Here is a 17,454-nt window from a genome sequence, read left to right on the forward strand (position 1 = left end):
TTTATTAATTTGAAGAAAATAACTTCGGTTGGAAAAAATTGAACTTGCACAACATGGGAATTTCTGCTTTATATAGTATGTCTTTCCGTTTGAAACCTTGTTTGGATTTTTTCTAATCCAGTACTTTGTTCTCAAATAAACTATTTCATATAAATTAACCAAACATTTTTTTCCAATATTTCCTAATCTTTCCTGATTATCTCTCTTTGGAAGAGGATGTGGCCCAACAAACAACAGTTTTTTGATAAAAACAAAACATAATCTTTCTTACCTATGCTCAGGTGAGCTACTAATACAAAGGAGTGAATTCAAATGCGCAAAAGTTTTACTGACTTACTTGCATTAATAAAAGCGCAACCCTTTGATACGAGGGATTTTGAATGAAAAAGAAGGAACTATAAAGACGGAGATAATTAGATGTTAATAACTGATTATGATAGGAAGTTTCATTTTGTGGGATAAAAGTTAAGGAAATACATCTTTTGTAGCTCTTCAGTGCCCTGGAAATATCACTGCTGTTAAGCTTGAGCTTTTGTAAGGTAAAATTGTGTTTGTAGATTTTATGGTGCAAGTTTTGAGAGAAAGAAACTGTATTTTAACAATTAAAAAAGTATTTGGATTACTTAGCTATTTTCCAAAGAATAGGCTTTAATGCAGATATTGAATCGAATAGGTGTAACAATATTTCTATATTTACATTTGCTAATGTCTTTTCTTATATAACAATGCTAATAAAATTGAAATTCAATTTTCAATGACATGCAGTTGATCATATGATCAAACTTTCTTGCGTATGGAAAGCAAACTGCTCGAGCAATTTGGTAAGTTCCGACTGTGAAGTCAAATAACGTCGTAGATACGTTACGTTTCATTTCAAAATCAAAGTCTAAATAATGCCTATATTTCTTTGTAACATGAATAAATATCATTTTTTAGAGTTTCATTTGGGTATGACATGAAGTCGGTACGTGATCAAATCTACTATAACGCCCTAAAGCTAAATACATGCTACATAAATACTATAACGCCCTAAAGCTAAATACATGCATCTAATAAACACAATCAAATACCGATACTTTATAATTTCTACTGTATAAGCATTTTCTCTTACTTTGTAGTTTTTTTTATAGATATCAAAAAGCATACATTGTAATATAGAAATTTATCAAATGATGTTCATATATATATATATATATATATATATATATATATATATATAAGCACAAATTACAACAACTCTTAAACTAATGTAACTGCCCTAAGTGAAGGAATATTGATATAGAAAACACAGAGAAATTCACTTTTACAAGGATACTCACTTCCGCCCCAGCCCGGGTTTGAACTCTCGACCTTCGGAATCTGTCTCCTAGCAGTACAGGAACAGCGCGTTAATATCTAGCAATTTGCTTTCGATGGAATCACAACGCTGCCCTACACTATATATATCACTTCCATTCTGAATTCCATCGGCATCGAAGACAAGTTTTTAACTTGCCTAGATAGCCGAGCGGTCTAACGCGCTGTTCCTGTACTGCTAAGAGACAGATTCCGAAGGTCGAGAGTTCAACCCCGAGCTGGGGCGGAAGTGAGTATCCTTGTAAAAGTGAATTTCTCTGTGCTTTCTATATATATATATATATATATATATAGTAAAATTTGTTTTTACCTCCCTAGTGGTATTGTTCATTTCTAAAAAAAAATATGCAATATTCATATCTGATCATACACATAGTGATAAAATCCGCAGTGTACTTTACTGGCACATGAACGTAGGATGCACACTAAACGAAAGTCTATGAAAGTTAAGAAAATAAACAGTAATCCATTGAATTCTTAACTATTTGCCCCCAACTGAAGAAATTAATGAATTTGACGAATTTCCCAACATAACTAGAGATAGTTCTCCAATTTAGTTATAATAATACTTGCTTTTAAAAACCAAAAATATGTGTCCCACCAGAACAAAAAATATGCAAAAAGATGCAAAATGGCACCAAATGCTATATTTTAGATTCTGCGAAAGTGTCATAAAATTTTATTCAGTGGTACAGGAAAAACTGTGAAAAAAAAGAGATGACGCATCCAATGTTATAGAGAGAACAGAACTGTCCAGGTTTTGCCGTAGGTAACCCCAACTGACTGTCATGATTGAAACGTAAAATAGGGGGTATAAATGATTGAACGTAAAATAGGGGGTATAATTGAACTACGTAACAACGATTATGTTAAAGTATCATTTAATATTATTCAGTGGTAAAGTAGCTAGGAGTTTCGGATAAGAGATGGGAACATTCCAGAGTAACATGGCACCTAATCCAACCTCTAATGTTTTGGAGGTCAGTGTTTTGCTTCGCTCCTATTTTGTGATGTTTTGTGAACCTCGAGCTCGAATACTATTCGTTATCGCCATGAATATAATCTCCATTATACGCAGTTTTCTCCTTGGTGATACTCTATATGTATTTAAGAAATGAATTTAATTTTTGAAGTTTCATGAGGATGCTACACTCCTCCATGGCATATTTCATGAAGCGCAACGCTTAATGTTTTGGAGGTTGTAGTTCATTTCATGAATCTTCAAAAAATTAAATTCATTTCTTATATTTACATTATTTTTTGATGATGCCATGAATTTGTTTAACTGTCATTTTTAAAACAAAACAGTGTGCACTATATTTTTTGCTTTTTGACGACAAGAGCGGTATTATCGTTATTCATGCCATGATAATACCTAATGTAGTTCATGAGAAAATATACTGCATTTTATTTTATAAAGAATCATAGGGGAAATTTATTGGAAATGTGAATATTTACATTTACAGTTGTTATGTAATGCAAAATATGCATAATGTATGGTCAGATCTTTTGATTTCAGAAATGACATAAAGACATGCACATCGACGTAAAGCAAAACCGATTTAAGCATCAGAATGGGTGTATATGCAAACGTTAAGTTGTTTAGTTAAAAATCGTGACTGTGCATGAAAACCCTTAGTACAAGTTCCATATAATGAAAATTCAAATATAACCTCAATCTTTTTAAATTATTCTTTCGTAATTCATTCGATGTTTTTAAAGGGCTAACATTTAGGAATAAACAGCTGCTTGCTGTTCCTTAATTATCTCACACTATTGAGACGGAAAGAAAATTATTATTTTCTAGAATTTAATAGCTACCCATTTTATACGGTATAAACTGGGTTGGAACAGTTTACGCTTTTTATAAACCGCTTCGCGGTTCGCGGTTTATAAAAAGCGTAAACTGTTCCAACCCAGTTTATACCGTATAAAATGGGTAGCTATTAAATTCCATGCTTATAATTTAATTTTCATTCATTTGATGTAAGAAAAAAAGATGATTGTTCTAACAAAATGACTTCAGTTTGTACAAAATTTGAATGTAACGTCAGGCGGATTGATACGTTTTTGACGCAAGTCATTGTGACGTAGGCAACCCATTTTATACGATATAAAGTAATTTTTTTATCCAATCAAATACAGCGTTACAAGCAGAATTGAATTATTAATGTAAGTATCGTATAGGGAGAAACATTATCTTTTTTGTGTCCTGGGCATATAATAAATGAAACCTTAATAACAATAATAGTTATATAACAATGCTATTATATGATTTTCGCTAAGTTTTTCTACTAAGCAACTGTGAAATTGATTTGAATACCATTTTCGTGTATACTTACTCTTAGAAATACACATGGAGAAACGTACGTTAACGTGACGTCACAATCAGGCTACAGCGACGTTAGTAAAAGTTTAACAAGATTTAAGTATATTTTTGGTGCTTCCAAACAAGTAAAATGTAAATATAAGGAACGTTTTTAAGTTAAGTGTGAAAAACTGGTGTGTGAATCACACAGACTTGCACGTAGGCATGTTTTTCATGAAGCACAAGCGTGCTTACGTGACAAGTCTGTGTAATTAAATAAGGAAAGCAGGCAATTGAGTAGCGCCTTATCTCTTTTCTCACAGTTTGTCCTTGTCGACTGTAATAAGTAAAAAATGAAATAAGAATAAAATTACACAGACTCTGGGTTTCTTTAATTTCATGTTCACAGGGATATATCGAGTCGGGATAAGAATAGAAGGATCACTTGTTAACTGATAAAACGTCGTCAGAATTTCTGAAAATCGAGTGGAACGCCAATGCAAATTTTTTCAATATTGAATTTTTGAAGAAAAAAATTCTGCTAAAAAGAATGCTAAAGAAGCACAATAAGTGCTCACCAAATTTCCAAAGGTTTGTTGGAAGATCAGCTAGTCTTTTAAAGAATGCATGAATGTTATCATTTAAGAACTTAAGCATCCTTTTAATATACATAATATTTGTTATATACTGGCTATGTCTATGTAATAAGTATTAGATCATGAGTCGTGTTGACTGTTATCTAATAAACAATTCAGCAAAAAAAAAAACAAACCCTAATTCCATGTATATAAATGCAAACAATAAGTGGATTACAATGCAACATTAAGTGGTGTGCACATACATCTATTCAAATCAAGCACCATTATAACGACAAACAATACAACATCCACAAAGTCACATGTTAAATAAAAATAAATGTCAAATAATATAGCATTCACTTAAAACTCTTAAAAACCTTCCGGATTAAATGTTCCTTGAACACACAATTTGTTTTTGTTCTAACACACATATGAGTAATTGGATAACTGTCTAAAGTCGAATTTCACACAACTGGTAAAGTGAATTCATTTTTTTATGTGCAAATATTCATAATGCTTTCAACGGTTTTGCATGCTGTTTAAGAGATATTGAAAAGAGACCTTGAAATGAATGGAAGTTTGTTTTTTTTTTTTTTTTTTAAAAATGCGAATTTATTTTACTTTTCAATGAATCTGGCTCTTCTACGTCTAATTGGAAAATTTTGCCTGTACAGCATATCATTATAATGGCAAAGTCCATGCTTTGCTCAGGGAGACTGAAAATAAGTGAAAAAGTAAAATAGGAGGTGCATAATGCCATTTTCAGACCAGCGAGTAACAGATTTGTAACTAGACAAGTTCAAATGTATCAGTAAATGATATTTAGTGCATTTCAACTTTTCTTGTAAAAGTAAAATAAAAGGTGCACAGTAATATTATGGTAATATAAAAATTCTGGGAAAGTAGCAGTGCATTTTATTCAGTGGTATATAGGAGGAGTTGCAGATAAGAAATGGATACGCTTTAACATAATAGAAAGAATGACAATTTCCATGTTTTGCTTTAATAAACCCGAAATACATGTCTGATCAAAAAGTAAAACAGGAGGTGCACAATGGCACTACATTACAAAGTTTTTTCCTCTTGGATATCCATTCTTAAAAAATATTTTGAGATGACGAAAAGTAATCAAGTTCAGAAGTCCATTACACAAATTTTGAAGCAGATCAAACACGGACCTCTAAGACATCAGATGTGGGAGCAGTTGCAAGGAATAAATTGATTATAAACCTGTTCTGATACTATCAAATTTTTTGAAAAGAAAAAAAAGTTATAGAAATATTAGATAGATTATAAAATTGTGACTGTTATGACAAAGACAAACACATGTTTTTAGAATTTTTTAAACAATCCTTCCCCCATGCACCCCCTAAAAAGTCAGTTTTATGTCACACAATATGAATGGGCGTAATATCATAATATAAGTGTGCTCATTTATAAAAGAAATTTTTGTTTGAAATCTAGTAACAATACTAGTATGTTGTGTTTTGCCTGTTGCACGAGTAATAATCAATGTAAAAAAATATTTATCGTCATCACCTTAGGTTAGTGTTATCAAACCTTGAAATCTGTCTAGACATTGTACTTACGAAAGATACTTGTATCATTTTAGTATAAATATACAAATACGGCATAATTTTCCTGAAATACCCAAGGATTTTGTTCTTAAAATTCCTGGCACTACATATACTTTAACAAACTGTGTATGATGTGCTTACATGTATACTTTCTAAGTTTATTCTTAATATCATATTAGGTACAAATATTATTCATAATTTTGACTATGTCAAAGTTATTTTCCGCTTCGATTGCCTGGGCTATTTTTTCCTTATTTCGAGTCAATCTGCCTTCGTTTTTTGCAAATCTAAAACTGCATATACATTTCTGCAATATTTAATGAGCCAAAACCACATGTACATGTAAATCAAATTTCAATATGTACTTGTTAAGAATTGCAATCATTCTGATCACAAAGATATTGGCTACTGAGCATAACAGACCATGTAACAAGGAAACAATCCTATTTCAAATATATTTCATTTGATTTGATCGGGCATGTTTAGAGGTCAATCTAAAAGTAATGTCATAGCTGCTATAAAATCATTTATTATATGATTGAATAATTTCCATCTCTCTGACTGAGATCCAACTATGTTAGAAAAATACTACGTTGTATTGACCTGCACGTGACGTTCCAGGTCAATACAAGGATTTATTTCCTCTACATTGATCTAAAAATAGATTGGGAAATTCCAAATTGATACAAATTGTCTTGGAAAGCTATTTAAACGACCGTGAATTTTTTTTTCATGTGAAAAAAAACATTAGCGAATATATATTTTAGGGTGAGGGTGGTAAGAGGGGATGCAGGGACCCCCTCCAACACTTTTACTGAACAACATGTGTTTTTTTTACTTTTTGGCAGTCAGTTTTCCCTGATACTCCTTCCTTTCAAAATATATCCTATAAAAAGACTGACATTATATTATTTTTTTCATGGCAACTAAAATTGATTAAAAAACCACCATAATTTCAAATTGATACGACTGGTAAGGTTTATTCACATTTTAATTCTGTTTCTCTCTTGTATTTGGCTGGGACTTAAGTAAATGCAAGTTAACAAGTAAATGAGCTGTATCATTTTACCAGTGAATCATATAATAAAACAATTATTGCTGTTTTTTCGGTCAATACAATGATTTAGCCATCTTCGAAGTACAATATTCACCTCGCCCCTCGGGCTCGGTGAATATTGTACTCCTCAGATGGCTAAATCATTGTATTGACCTCAAAAAACAGCAATAATTGTATAATGTTATCAGCAAAATTTGACAAATACACTTAACAAAACTTCTAAGTGTTCACTCTAATAAATGAATTTATTTAAAAACTACTTTATAGAATGGTATAATATTTTCAAATTATTACAAAAAATGAGTCTTCTCAACATTTGTTGAAACAAAATCAAATACATGTATTACTGATGAATATTCGGATTTTTTCAATAGTCGAAAAAAATTAATGTTCCGTGTCGAAGCTTAAAAACAATAAATCTGTACTTTGCGGCACGTGTTTTGTGTAATTAGCATCTTTTGTGATCATTATCAAATTTTAAAAACTGGTTTTTCTAAAAAACACAAGACATTGGCATAATAACCATTTGGAAATAAGGGAGAGCCGTTGGAATATTGATATCTGGATCATACTTTCACCATGTTTTACCCACTTTTATTTTAGTTTAAAATTGTCCTTGATTTTCCTTTTAAAAATTAACAACCAGTACAAAATTCATTTAAACTCATTTTTCTATAGACTTTGTGTCATTTTCATCGCCAATTTATCACTATTTGAAAGCTTTGGACAAAATTTAACCAAACTGGAAGTGATCTCGATCTTTGTCTGAAGCCAAGATTTTGCGTCACAGTAGGTTAAAAACGTGTTAAATTGTCCTAAAACAATTTTAGAAACATGAAAACAAACAATTTTAATCGTATGAAAATGGTTTTAAAAAATCGGTGCTCATGGCAGTCTAATATCATCTCAAACAGCCTGAATAATTCTTAGCGTGGTGCACTTACGTGCTAAACGCCCAAAAATATTGACCAAAAGGCATCTGGGTGATGATGCAATGCCAAATCCCTGGATCTGAATCCCATTGAACACATTTGGGATTCTTATAAGGAATATCAAAGCCCCCCTCCCCTCCACACAATTTAAACGGTTTGAAAAGATCTAGGCAGTAGGTGTGGCAGCAGATAGGTCAATTTTCTACTCAGGGGCACATGGTATCCAACAGTAAAGGAAGTCTTGTAGTAATTAGAGCAAGTGGTGGTCTTACTCCATAAAGATTATTTTATGTGAATTTTCATTTTGAGGGAACATCATTTCCTTAATTGATACTTTGCTTAAAATTATGATGAGATACTAACATGAAATTTACGCAACATCGAACTGAAATATGCATCATTAACCATGAATTAAAGAAATTATTTATTGCTTGCATTTGTTCTTTAAAACTTGAAAAAATGTTAGTTGAACAGTTAGAAGTTTGGTTCAGTGTACATGTACTTCTATCTTAATTTTTGCCTAAAAATTTCATCTCATTATATACTTTAAAAAAAAAATTAAAATAAAACTAAAGAAAGCTTTTGTCTATCCTGACATTGCAAAAATGTTTTCAATGTCGTTTTGATTTTACTTTTTCGAATTCATTTTCAGTTCATCCGCATATATTTATTGAACCCATGACATGCTTCTGATTTATATTCTTTACTGTCATATTTTGTTTTAATTCGCCTTGTTTTGAGGTATTATTTTATATCCTTTAAACGTTGTCCAAATATAATTCTTAATTTTTTTTTTAAATTTACTCTTTCTTCATATACAATTAACAAAATTTAAAAAAATCTTATTTGTGTAAATCTTATGGATCATCAGATTCAAAATGAATGTCGAAGAGGCACGTCAAAACTTCCATTTCTTTGCCGTTAGACGATAGAAGAAACTCACTGTTTTGCTCATTTTAATAATTTTCAAAAGTATTGAATATATCTTGCTGAAATTTTAGTACAAAGGTCAATATAAGTTGAGATATTTATATGTAAAACATTGATTATCAAAGATTTTATAGCAATCGTGACATTTCTTTTGGATCAACCTTCGTACCACTCGAGGAAACATATATGACAGAGTGGATCGTTCGTCTGCATCAATCTACAAACTTTGTGACTTAGCTTTCCTTAACTCTTTTAAGCGTTTTTAAGTAAAGGGAATGATTTTTCTTTTAAAAAAGGGTATTGATATGTCCAAGAGGTAGCTTCAAGAAGTAGCCAGGTGCTTGATGTATTTCAAATTGAATTTAGACTTTTATCATATCCCCGCTTGAAAAGTAAGAGGAGAAATAGTGATCGAGATGTCAGTCCGTCCGTCTGTTGCGCTTCGTAGTACCTGTCTCTTATTCGCAACTCCTCTTTTACCACTGATTGAAATTTAATTAGACTTTCACAGAATCTTGTAACATAGTGTCATTGTGCACCTCCTATTTTACTTTTCTATCGGACACAGATTTTGGGTTTCCCAGAGCAAAACAAAAGCAATTCTTTCTATAATATTCATATGTACCCATTTCTCATCCATAACTCCTCCTATACCATTGATTATAATTTAATGATACTTTCACAGATTCTTTTTGACATAATGTCATTGTACATCTCCTATTTTACTTTCGATCTGATACTTATTTCGGGTCTACCCGAATTTTTTTTAATTATAAGTATAAGAGGAGTTGTGGGTAAGAGATGGGTAGCCTTCAATATTATAGAAAGAATGCCATAATAATCATATAAGATGTGAGGTGGACAAAGATGAAATCGTTAAATTTTTTTCAGTGGAATAAGAGGAGTCGTGGATAAAAGATAGATATATCAAAACGTTACAGACAGACGGACGAACGGAAAGACGGATCCTCCGCTTTTCAAGCAGGGATCAAAAATACACTTTTCATGCGCAATTAATATACACTCAGGGGTGGCACTAATGCTCTGTTTAGTAACAATTTCATAGTAATTTCATAGCAATCTTAAAACGGTCGGCCGAAAACAACCTTAATTGATGTATCGGAACATAGTAATCCATTGCAACTAATTTAATTGAGAAAATTTGATTGTTTAAGCATTTGTCAGTAATATGCAGTGTATATTTATAACATATCTAACAGAGATTACTAAGCGAAAGACGCGTGGCTGATGTATGGATTTTAATTGGTGAATACCTTAAATCCCCCCCCCCCTTTGGATATCAATTCTTTAGAAATATTTGGAGATAACGAACAGTAATTAAGCTCAGAAATTTATCAAACAAATAAAATTTTGAAGCAAATGAAACACGGACATCTAATATATCAGAGGTGGGATCAGCTGCAAGGAAAGATTGAGTAAATTGAGTATAAACTTGTTCTGATACTACAGTGTATTGATTTTTTCAAAAAAAAGTTATAGAAATATTAAATAAATTATAAAATTGTGATCATTATGACAAAGACAAAGACATGTTTTTTAGAATTTTTTAAACAATCCTATTTCAAATATATTTCATTTGATCGGGCATGTTTAGGGGTCAGTCTAAAAGTAATGTCATAGCTGCTATAAAATGATATGTTATCAGCAAAATTTGACAAATGCATGTTCTTCTGTCTTAATTTTTGCCCAAAAATTCCATCTAATTACATACTTTGAAAAAAGAAATAGAATAAAAATAAAGTAAGCTTTGTCTATCCTGACACTGCTTAATTTTTTTCATTTTCAGTTCCTCCGCATATAGCTATTGAACACCTCACATCACTCTCTACCATCGGCTCATACATTCACCTCTGTCGTTGGCTCGCGTATATCACAGTGATAAACACAAGAAATAGTGCGTTTGTTTTAATTCATTATAATTTAATTTCTATGGTTATGTCTGAGTTTTCAGGTAGATATTTACTAAATAAATCCAGAACTGCTATCTTAATTTGAAAAAATCTTGCAAATATCACGTTTTATACGTTATGTCAAAAATCTTGACGTGAGCCCATTGCAGAGGTGTCTGAGAGAGAAACGAACGACAACTCTGCATGGGAGATTGACCTCACGTGCTACTAATTATATACTTTGAAAAAAAAATAGAATAAAAATGAAGTAAGCTTTGTCTATCCTGACACGACAAAAAATGTTTTCGACGTCGTTTGACGTTACTTTTTGGAATTCATTTTTAGTTCATCCGCATATAGCTATTGAAACCCTCGCGTGCTTCGGATTTATATTCTTTACCGCCATTTTGCTTTAATTCGTCTTGTTTTAAGGTTTAATATTATAATCCTTCAAACTTTGTATGAATATTATTTTTTAACTTTTTGGTTTTTTTTAATAGACCCTTTTTTCATATACATTGTTAAAAAATTTAAAAAAACCTTATTTGTGGAAATCTTATGGATCATCAGATTCAAAATGAAAGTCGAAGAGGCACGTCAAAACTTCCATTTCTTTGCCGTTAGACGATAGAAGAGACTCATTGTTTTGCTCATTTTAATACTTTTCAAAAGTATTGAATATGTCTTGCTGAAATTTTAGTACAAATGTCAATATAAGTTGAGATACATATATGTAAAACCTTGATTATTAAAGATTTGATAGCAATCGTGACGTTTCTTTTGGATTAACCTTCGTACCAGTCGAGGAAACATATATAACAGAGTGGATCGTTCGTCTGCATCAATCTACAAACTGTGTGACTTAGCTTTCCTTAACTCGTTTAAACGTTTTTAAGTAAAGGGAATGATTTTTCTTTAAAAATAGGTATTTATATGTTCAAGAGGTAGCTTCAAGAAGTAGCCAGGTGCTTGATGTATTTCAAATTGAATTTAGACTTTTATCATATCCCCGCTTGAAAAGTAAGAGGGTAAATAGTGATCGGGATGTCAGTCCGTCTGTCTGTTGCGCTTCGAAGTACCTGTCTCTTATTCGCAACTCCTCTTTTACCACCGATTGAAATTTAATAAGACTTTCACAGAATCTTGTAACATAGTGTCATTGGGCACCCCCTATTTTACTTTTTGATCGGACACAGATTTTGGGTTTCCCAGAGCAAAACAAAAGCAATTCTTTCTATAATATTCATATGTACCCATTTCTCATCCATAACTCCTCCTATACCATTGATTATAATTTAATGATACTTTCACAGATTCTTTTTGACATAATGTCATTGTACATCTCCTATGTTACTTTCGATCTGATACTTATTTCGGGTCTACCCGAATTTTTTTTAATTATAAGTTGGTAAGAATAAATTCTACAAAATCTACACCTTTTTCTGCTTTAGACAGAGAACATTCTCATTCTATTCCAATGTTTTACAGAAATCAACAAATCAACACGCCCCGTGACATCTTGAAATAAGACAATTATATTTATTATTTTTGGACATTGGTGAGAAAGCTTCACTCGTGGGATCTGGCTTTTAGATTATAGTGATACTTGATTATATAAAATAGTTTTGTTACAAACATAAATTGCTTGTAAGCTTGTAAAATATTTATCTCTTAATTTTTTTTAATTTAAAAATGAAGCGTAACTAGGTTGTAATTTTCCACAGGGAGGGAACTATTGAAATTTTATCTTAAATACAGCCAGTTTAGAGAAATGAGTTATAACATGTGCCTTTGATAACGATTGCTAAGATTATCTTTTATCGATATCTTTCGAGTCTTTTTGAAAAATTGTTTAAAGCATGAGCAAATGCATAACAACTGCACGTAGGTAAGTTAACACACGTTTGCAAGTGCAAACGCTTAGAAATCTACTAAAATATAACATAGCTTTATTAAAATCTATTGATAAACAGAATTATAAGAAATATTTATATACTTGTGTAAACATATATAGAATATATTTTGTTTAACTCAATGCAGTGCTATTCAGATGCGAAGATGGTTAATCTTTCAAATAATATAAAAGACAAAAGACAAATCACTCACAAATAAACAAGCCGTATTTGAAATATTTTTAGCTTTTAAAAGTCAATATCTCCCGGTTGTACTGAAATGTTTTGAAAATCAAATAAGTTTACTTCATTTCGAATACGGATACACACTGAAGGAATCTTCTTTATATTCATTTTTTGCAGTGTATATATATTTATTTGTTTCCCTGAAATATACTCTAAATTAAAACAAAGATTACTAATAATTAAGAATATTTATGGTATTATTTTGCTACCTTTATCAAAAATATTTATTGGAAACGTTGACTCATCACATTATCTATTACGAGCAAAACTTTTAGAGAGGTGGTATGCTACGAATTTTTTAATACTTTGTTTTACACACTTAAAATGTTAGTTGTAAAATAATGTAAAGAAGAATTATTTGTAGTGAACAAATTAATGAAAATCTTTTATAAAAGACTTTTTAGTTTTCACCCTTTTGTTTTTTATATTTACGTACCTCAATTAACGAGGCCCGATCTAGTTGAAAATTACGAAAACGGAATGATAAAAAAATTTAATTCTTGGAAATATATTTGTATGTTTTATGCTTAGAAAAATTAGAATGAAATTTTGTTACCTTGCCTTTATTGTAGTCAAATGGGGACACTGTCAAGATATGGACCATTTGTCGTGTTTTTATACACAATTACATACTAAAACTCTTCAATAAACAAAGAAATTAAATAATTTACAAATTTAAAAAAAATACATGCTGAAAATCTTTGTTTTTCACATATTTCAGGCAATTCTCATTCTTCTTTTAAAATATGAAAAGAAAATTGGAGGTAGCCTTTATTGCAGTGAAAAGGGAGTATGTCAAAACACAAAATTTGGATTTATTCTATCCAACTAGGTATTTTATAGGTCGCAATGGGTTTACATAATACCAACAAACGATTGCAATACTGTATTAGTTTCTAAAAAATTAAATAATTCTTACATAATTTTCTCGCCTGCTTTATTTTTCTCTTAACACGCGACGTTGTTTTACACGGAGGGGGTAAAAGCGACAAAATTACGATTTTTACTAATATCATGTAATATATAGAAAAATAAAATATTTTGGGGGTTGCATTTAAGTGATTAATTGACTTATTTTATTTTTAAAACTGAAGATAATCTATGCATTTTAAGTCCGCAATAAAAAGAGTGTGTATAAACATGTTCATAGAGAAAGACTAAAATCGTTTACTTTTCGTTGCAGTGTTTGTTTTTTTTTAACTCACAAATTGAAAAAAAACAAGATAAAATTTATGATTCTGTACCACAAAATTGATCCCTCAAAATTAATTAGGTTCCAAAGTTGTTTATTATTTAAATATTTTATAAAAGAGCTTTCAATGCACAGTTATTTTAAGCAAGATCAGCGAAACATTTTTTTGACGTCATTTTAATTGTACGTTATTGTGTTCAATTGTGACGGCAGTCAAGGGTATTGTGACGTGTCAAAGTTAAAGTAACCTAAGTGCCATTCTAACCATGTTTTTTTAACAAAATTATTTTATCTTTTTTATCATTTAGCATTTCAAAGGATAATCATAGATTATAACGAATCTAATAAATTTACATTTGTATATATACTTTTTATTCCAGAATGTCGTTTTTCAAGTCCATCAGACAAAAAATGTGTCGATGGCGACAAAAGTACAAGAAACATCTGATAGTCATCCTTGGGATATACTGTGTGTACTACATCCATACTATTTATAACCGGGAAGTGGAGTACATCTTTGTAAACGAAAACACCGAGAAGAAATGTGAATTACCTAATTTAGACGCTCATGACAATTCCGTCATGAAGTTTTTTCATCGTTTAAATCCTATTCAGTGCGATAAATCGACGGATCTTGTGTTTGTTGATTCATTAGGTTATTTGCAAGTGAACAATACTGCTGTGTATGAAGCTGGACACGCATTTGTGTCTTGCAGTTACTCAGTTATAAACCGCAAAGGCGATTATAATGTAGAAAAGGAACCGGAAGTGCGGTTTTTAAAGCCTGTGTATGTTCATGCTGATTTTTTCCTCGTAAAGTGTAAAACTGATAAAAATGCGATAGCATATGAAAAATTACATCACAGTATTGATTACAAATCCAGAAGGCGGCAGTTTAATTTTCTAAACGAATCGAATGAACAATTAAATGTATACATTTTTGGATTAGATTCACTTTCTAGATTAGCTGCAGAAAGAACAATTCCACAAACTCTTCGATATGTTGAGCAAAATCTAGGAGGGTACATCATGAAAGGGCAAACAAAAGTTGGAGTGAATACTTTCCCAAACTTGGTTAGCCTTCTTACAGGGAAAGTGTGTTATTCAAAAGAATTGCCCTCATATGAAGAAATATTAGATCCTTTTCCGTTTATATGGAAAAATTTTAGTGCTTCAGGTTATGCTACCCTCCTCGCCGAAGATTCTCCTGGAATGGGTTCATTTACTTACTGGAAGGGGTTCAAAGAGCAGCCTTGCCTACACTACATGAGACCATATTATCTTGCTATGAAAAAATTTGGCTTGCCCGATGTTAATAGTGGTTTATTGGAGTGGGAAAATAGCAATATACGTTTTCTGCATAGATCAGCTTTGTGTATAGGAAATACACCGAAGCATAAAATTTTAATGAATTATTACAGACAATTCATAGAAATGTATGGTAATACAAGAAAATTTGCATTGAGTTGGCTAACTGATCTAACTCACGAATATGATAATATAGTTCAGCTGGCTGATAATGATTTCAAGTTATTCTTTAAATGGATGAAGGAATCAGGAAAATTGTCCAATTCCACACTTATACTGATGAGTGATCATGGTATAATGCAAAATAAAATAAAAAACACAATCGCTGGAAGGACAGAAAATCGTATGCCTTTATTTGCCATTGTTATACCACCACACATAAAATCAAAGTACCCTCATCTTCACAGAAACCTCAAGACAAATACTAAGCGATTGACAACTGTATTTGATGCTCACGAAACATTAGTAGACATCTTAGAAAGTAACTTTGAGCGCAGTAAAGAGTCCGTGGAGAAACTAAAAAAGCTTCCCCGGGGCATAAGCCTGTTTACGGAAATCCCAGAAAGACGATCCTGCAATGATGCAGAAATTCCAGGAGACTACTGTGTGTGTAATTCCTACGAACCAATAAACAACGATGACAAAATTTCAAAAGAATTAGCAGAGTTTTTGGTTTCTTATATTAACAAAGATTTGACTAAACATAAGAAAAAATGTGCCAAACTCAAACTTTCAAAGATAAAAGACACGTATTTGGTAAAATCCAATTTACAGCGCCGTGAAGAGAGGGAGGAATTTTCTATACGAAATTTATTTTTTCAACCCGATCTGGGAGGAAAAACCTACCTCAGTGTGATTGAGACTGTACCTGGATACGCACTATTTGAGGCAACAATTAGATCACATGACTCATTTGACGTCATTGGAAGAGTAAACCGAGCTAACAAATATGGCAACCAATCGTCATGTATTCACGATAAACTCGCCGAACCTTTCTGTTATTGCAATAAAGCATCAAGAACAGGCTTGATTTAAGAGTTCAGTAGAAACTAGTGTCACTAAAGAAATTTGGATTTTAAGGAACCATGGAAGTTTTATGGTTCTAAAATTTACGACTTGGTTGAATATGTTAATTTTAAAGGAAAAGAGTATTTTTCCAATATTCATTGCCATTTAATTTTTTATTATGTCATTTTAATTCCCCTTAAAAAGCTTTTAAAGCAAGGGCTTCAAACATGTCTTATGATTTCCTTTCTGTTCAAGATATCAAATGTATGCACAAACGCCATAAAGGGTTTATTATTGGAACCTTTTATCTTGAATTTGCACTTAAGAAATTTGGAGATTTTCTGTAAAGGAAGTCAAAATACCCGGTTCCTAAGTTATATTTCCTGTACCTGACAACGCTGTTACAAATATAGGTAAGCATAAAGAAATAAAGGAAATTTTGAAGATAGAAAAGTGTACAAAGTTTAGCCATGGTCCTTTTGCTAAATCTCATTGTCACTGTTAGGTTTTTTCAAATTCCAAATTTGCATGGAAACATTCAAAGTAAGACGTCATAATTTGATATACGTCATGGAAAGAGTTATTCGGTGTCTTTTTCATGCATTTCCTATAGAGGAGTATATAGAGAAATTTTTATCATGGATACGGAGATTTAAGACAAATTAATCATTAAAAAAGATTAACAGGGAATACTCTAAAGAATTGCATAAGTTCTTGAACTATCCTTGTAAGCTGTACCCTTTACTTAAGTGGCAACCCTAGCTCTAAGCTTGTTTCCATATTTATTTGCAATGCATTGGAAAACAAATATATATATATGCGTTTGTATTTGTACATGGCTTGTGTTTTACTTTATATTCAATTCAGAAAACTCGAGTTTTGATTTTTGATTTCACTAATAAATCAGTATCTATAATTTCTTTACGTTGGAAACAATTTTGAAAGGTTTAACATTATCCTTTACACTATCGAAACAATTATAAATTTAGAAGTTGTATTTTTATCTACAGAGTATACGTATACCTTTAAATAAAAAAAAAACAGATAATTTTATAAACACCCTAACTTCCAGTACAGAATACTTGTCAACTCAATTACCCTATTTGTCAAAAGAACTATATAACAACCTATTGTTTGTTTTGACAAGGAAATAATATATA

General features: G+C 31.3%; 1 protein-coding gene across 4 annotated transcripts; it reads left to right on the forward strand.

Moving 5' to 3' along the window:
* Positions 1 to 403: 403 nt before the first annotated feature.
* On the forward strand, positions 404 to 16,448 carry LOC134235442 (uncharacterized). 4 transcript variants are annotated; one of them, XM_062717577.1, is made up of 2 exons: positions 404 to 539; positions 14,359 to 16,448. In XM_062717577.1, exon 2 carries the CDS (start codon positions 14,360 to 14,362, stop codon positions 16,319 to 16,321), a length of 1,962 nt encoding a protein of 653 aa, XP_062573561.1. In that variant the 5' UTR covers positions 404 to 539; position 14,359; the 3' UTR covers positions 16,322 to 16,448. The 4 variants fall into 4 exon arrangements, with proteins under 4 accessions (XP_062573561.1, XP_062573563.1, XP_062573562.1 ...); XM_062717579.1 differs by lacking the exon at positions 404 to 539 and adding an exon at positions 1,551 to 1,585; XM_062717578.1 differs by lacking the exon at positions 404 to 539 and adding an exon at positions 4,624 to 4,717.
* The last annotated feature ends 1,006 nt before the right edge of the window (positions 16,449 to 17,454 follow it).

This window comes from Saccostrea cucullata, unplaced genomic scaffold (genome assembly GCF_032062105.1).
Source record: "Saccostrea cucullata isolate Sc308-1 unplaced genomic scaffold, CSIRO_AGI_Scuc_v1 ctg446, whole genome shotgun sequence".
Classification (NCBI taxonomy): domain Eukaryota; kingdom Metazoa; phylum Mollusca; class Bivalvia; order Ostreida; family Ostreidae; genus Saccostrea; species Saccostrea cuccullata.

What these genes read in the sequence shown, in the direction of transcription:
- LOC134235442 (XM_062717576.1), top strand. Translation starts at nt 12,508, where the DNA reads ATGAGCAAATGCATAACAACTGCACGTAG. An exon ending in TGCATAACAACTGCACGTAG is followed by an intron (nt 12,537 to 14,358) that starts GTAAGTTAACAC and finishes TTTTTATTCCAG; the next exon opens with AATGTCGTTTTTCAAGTCCA.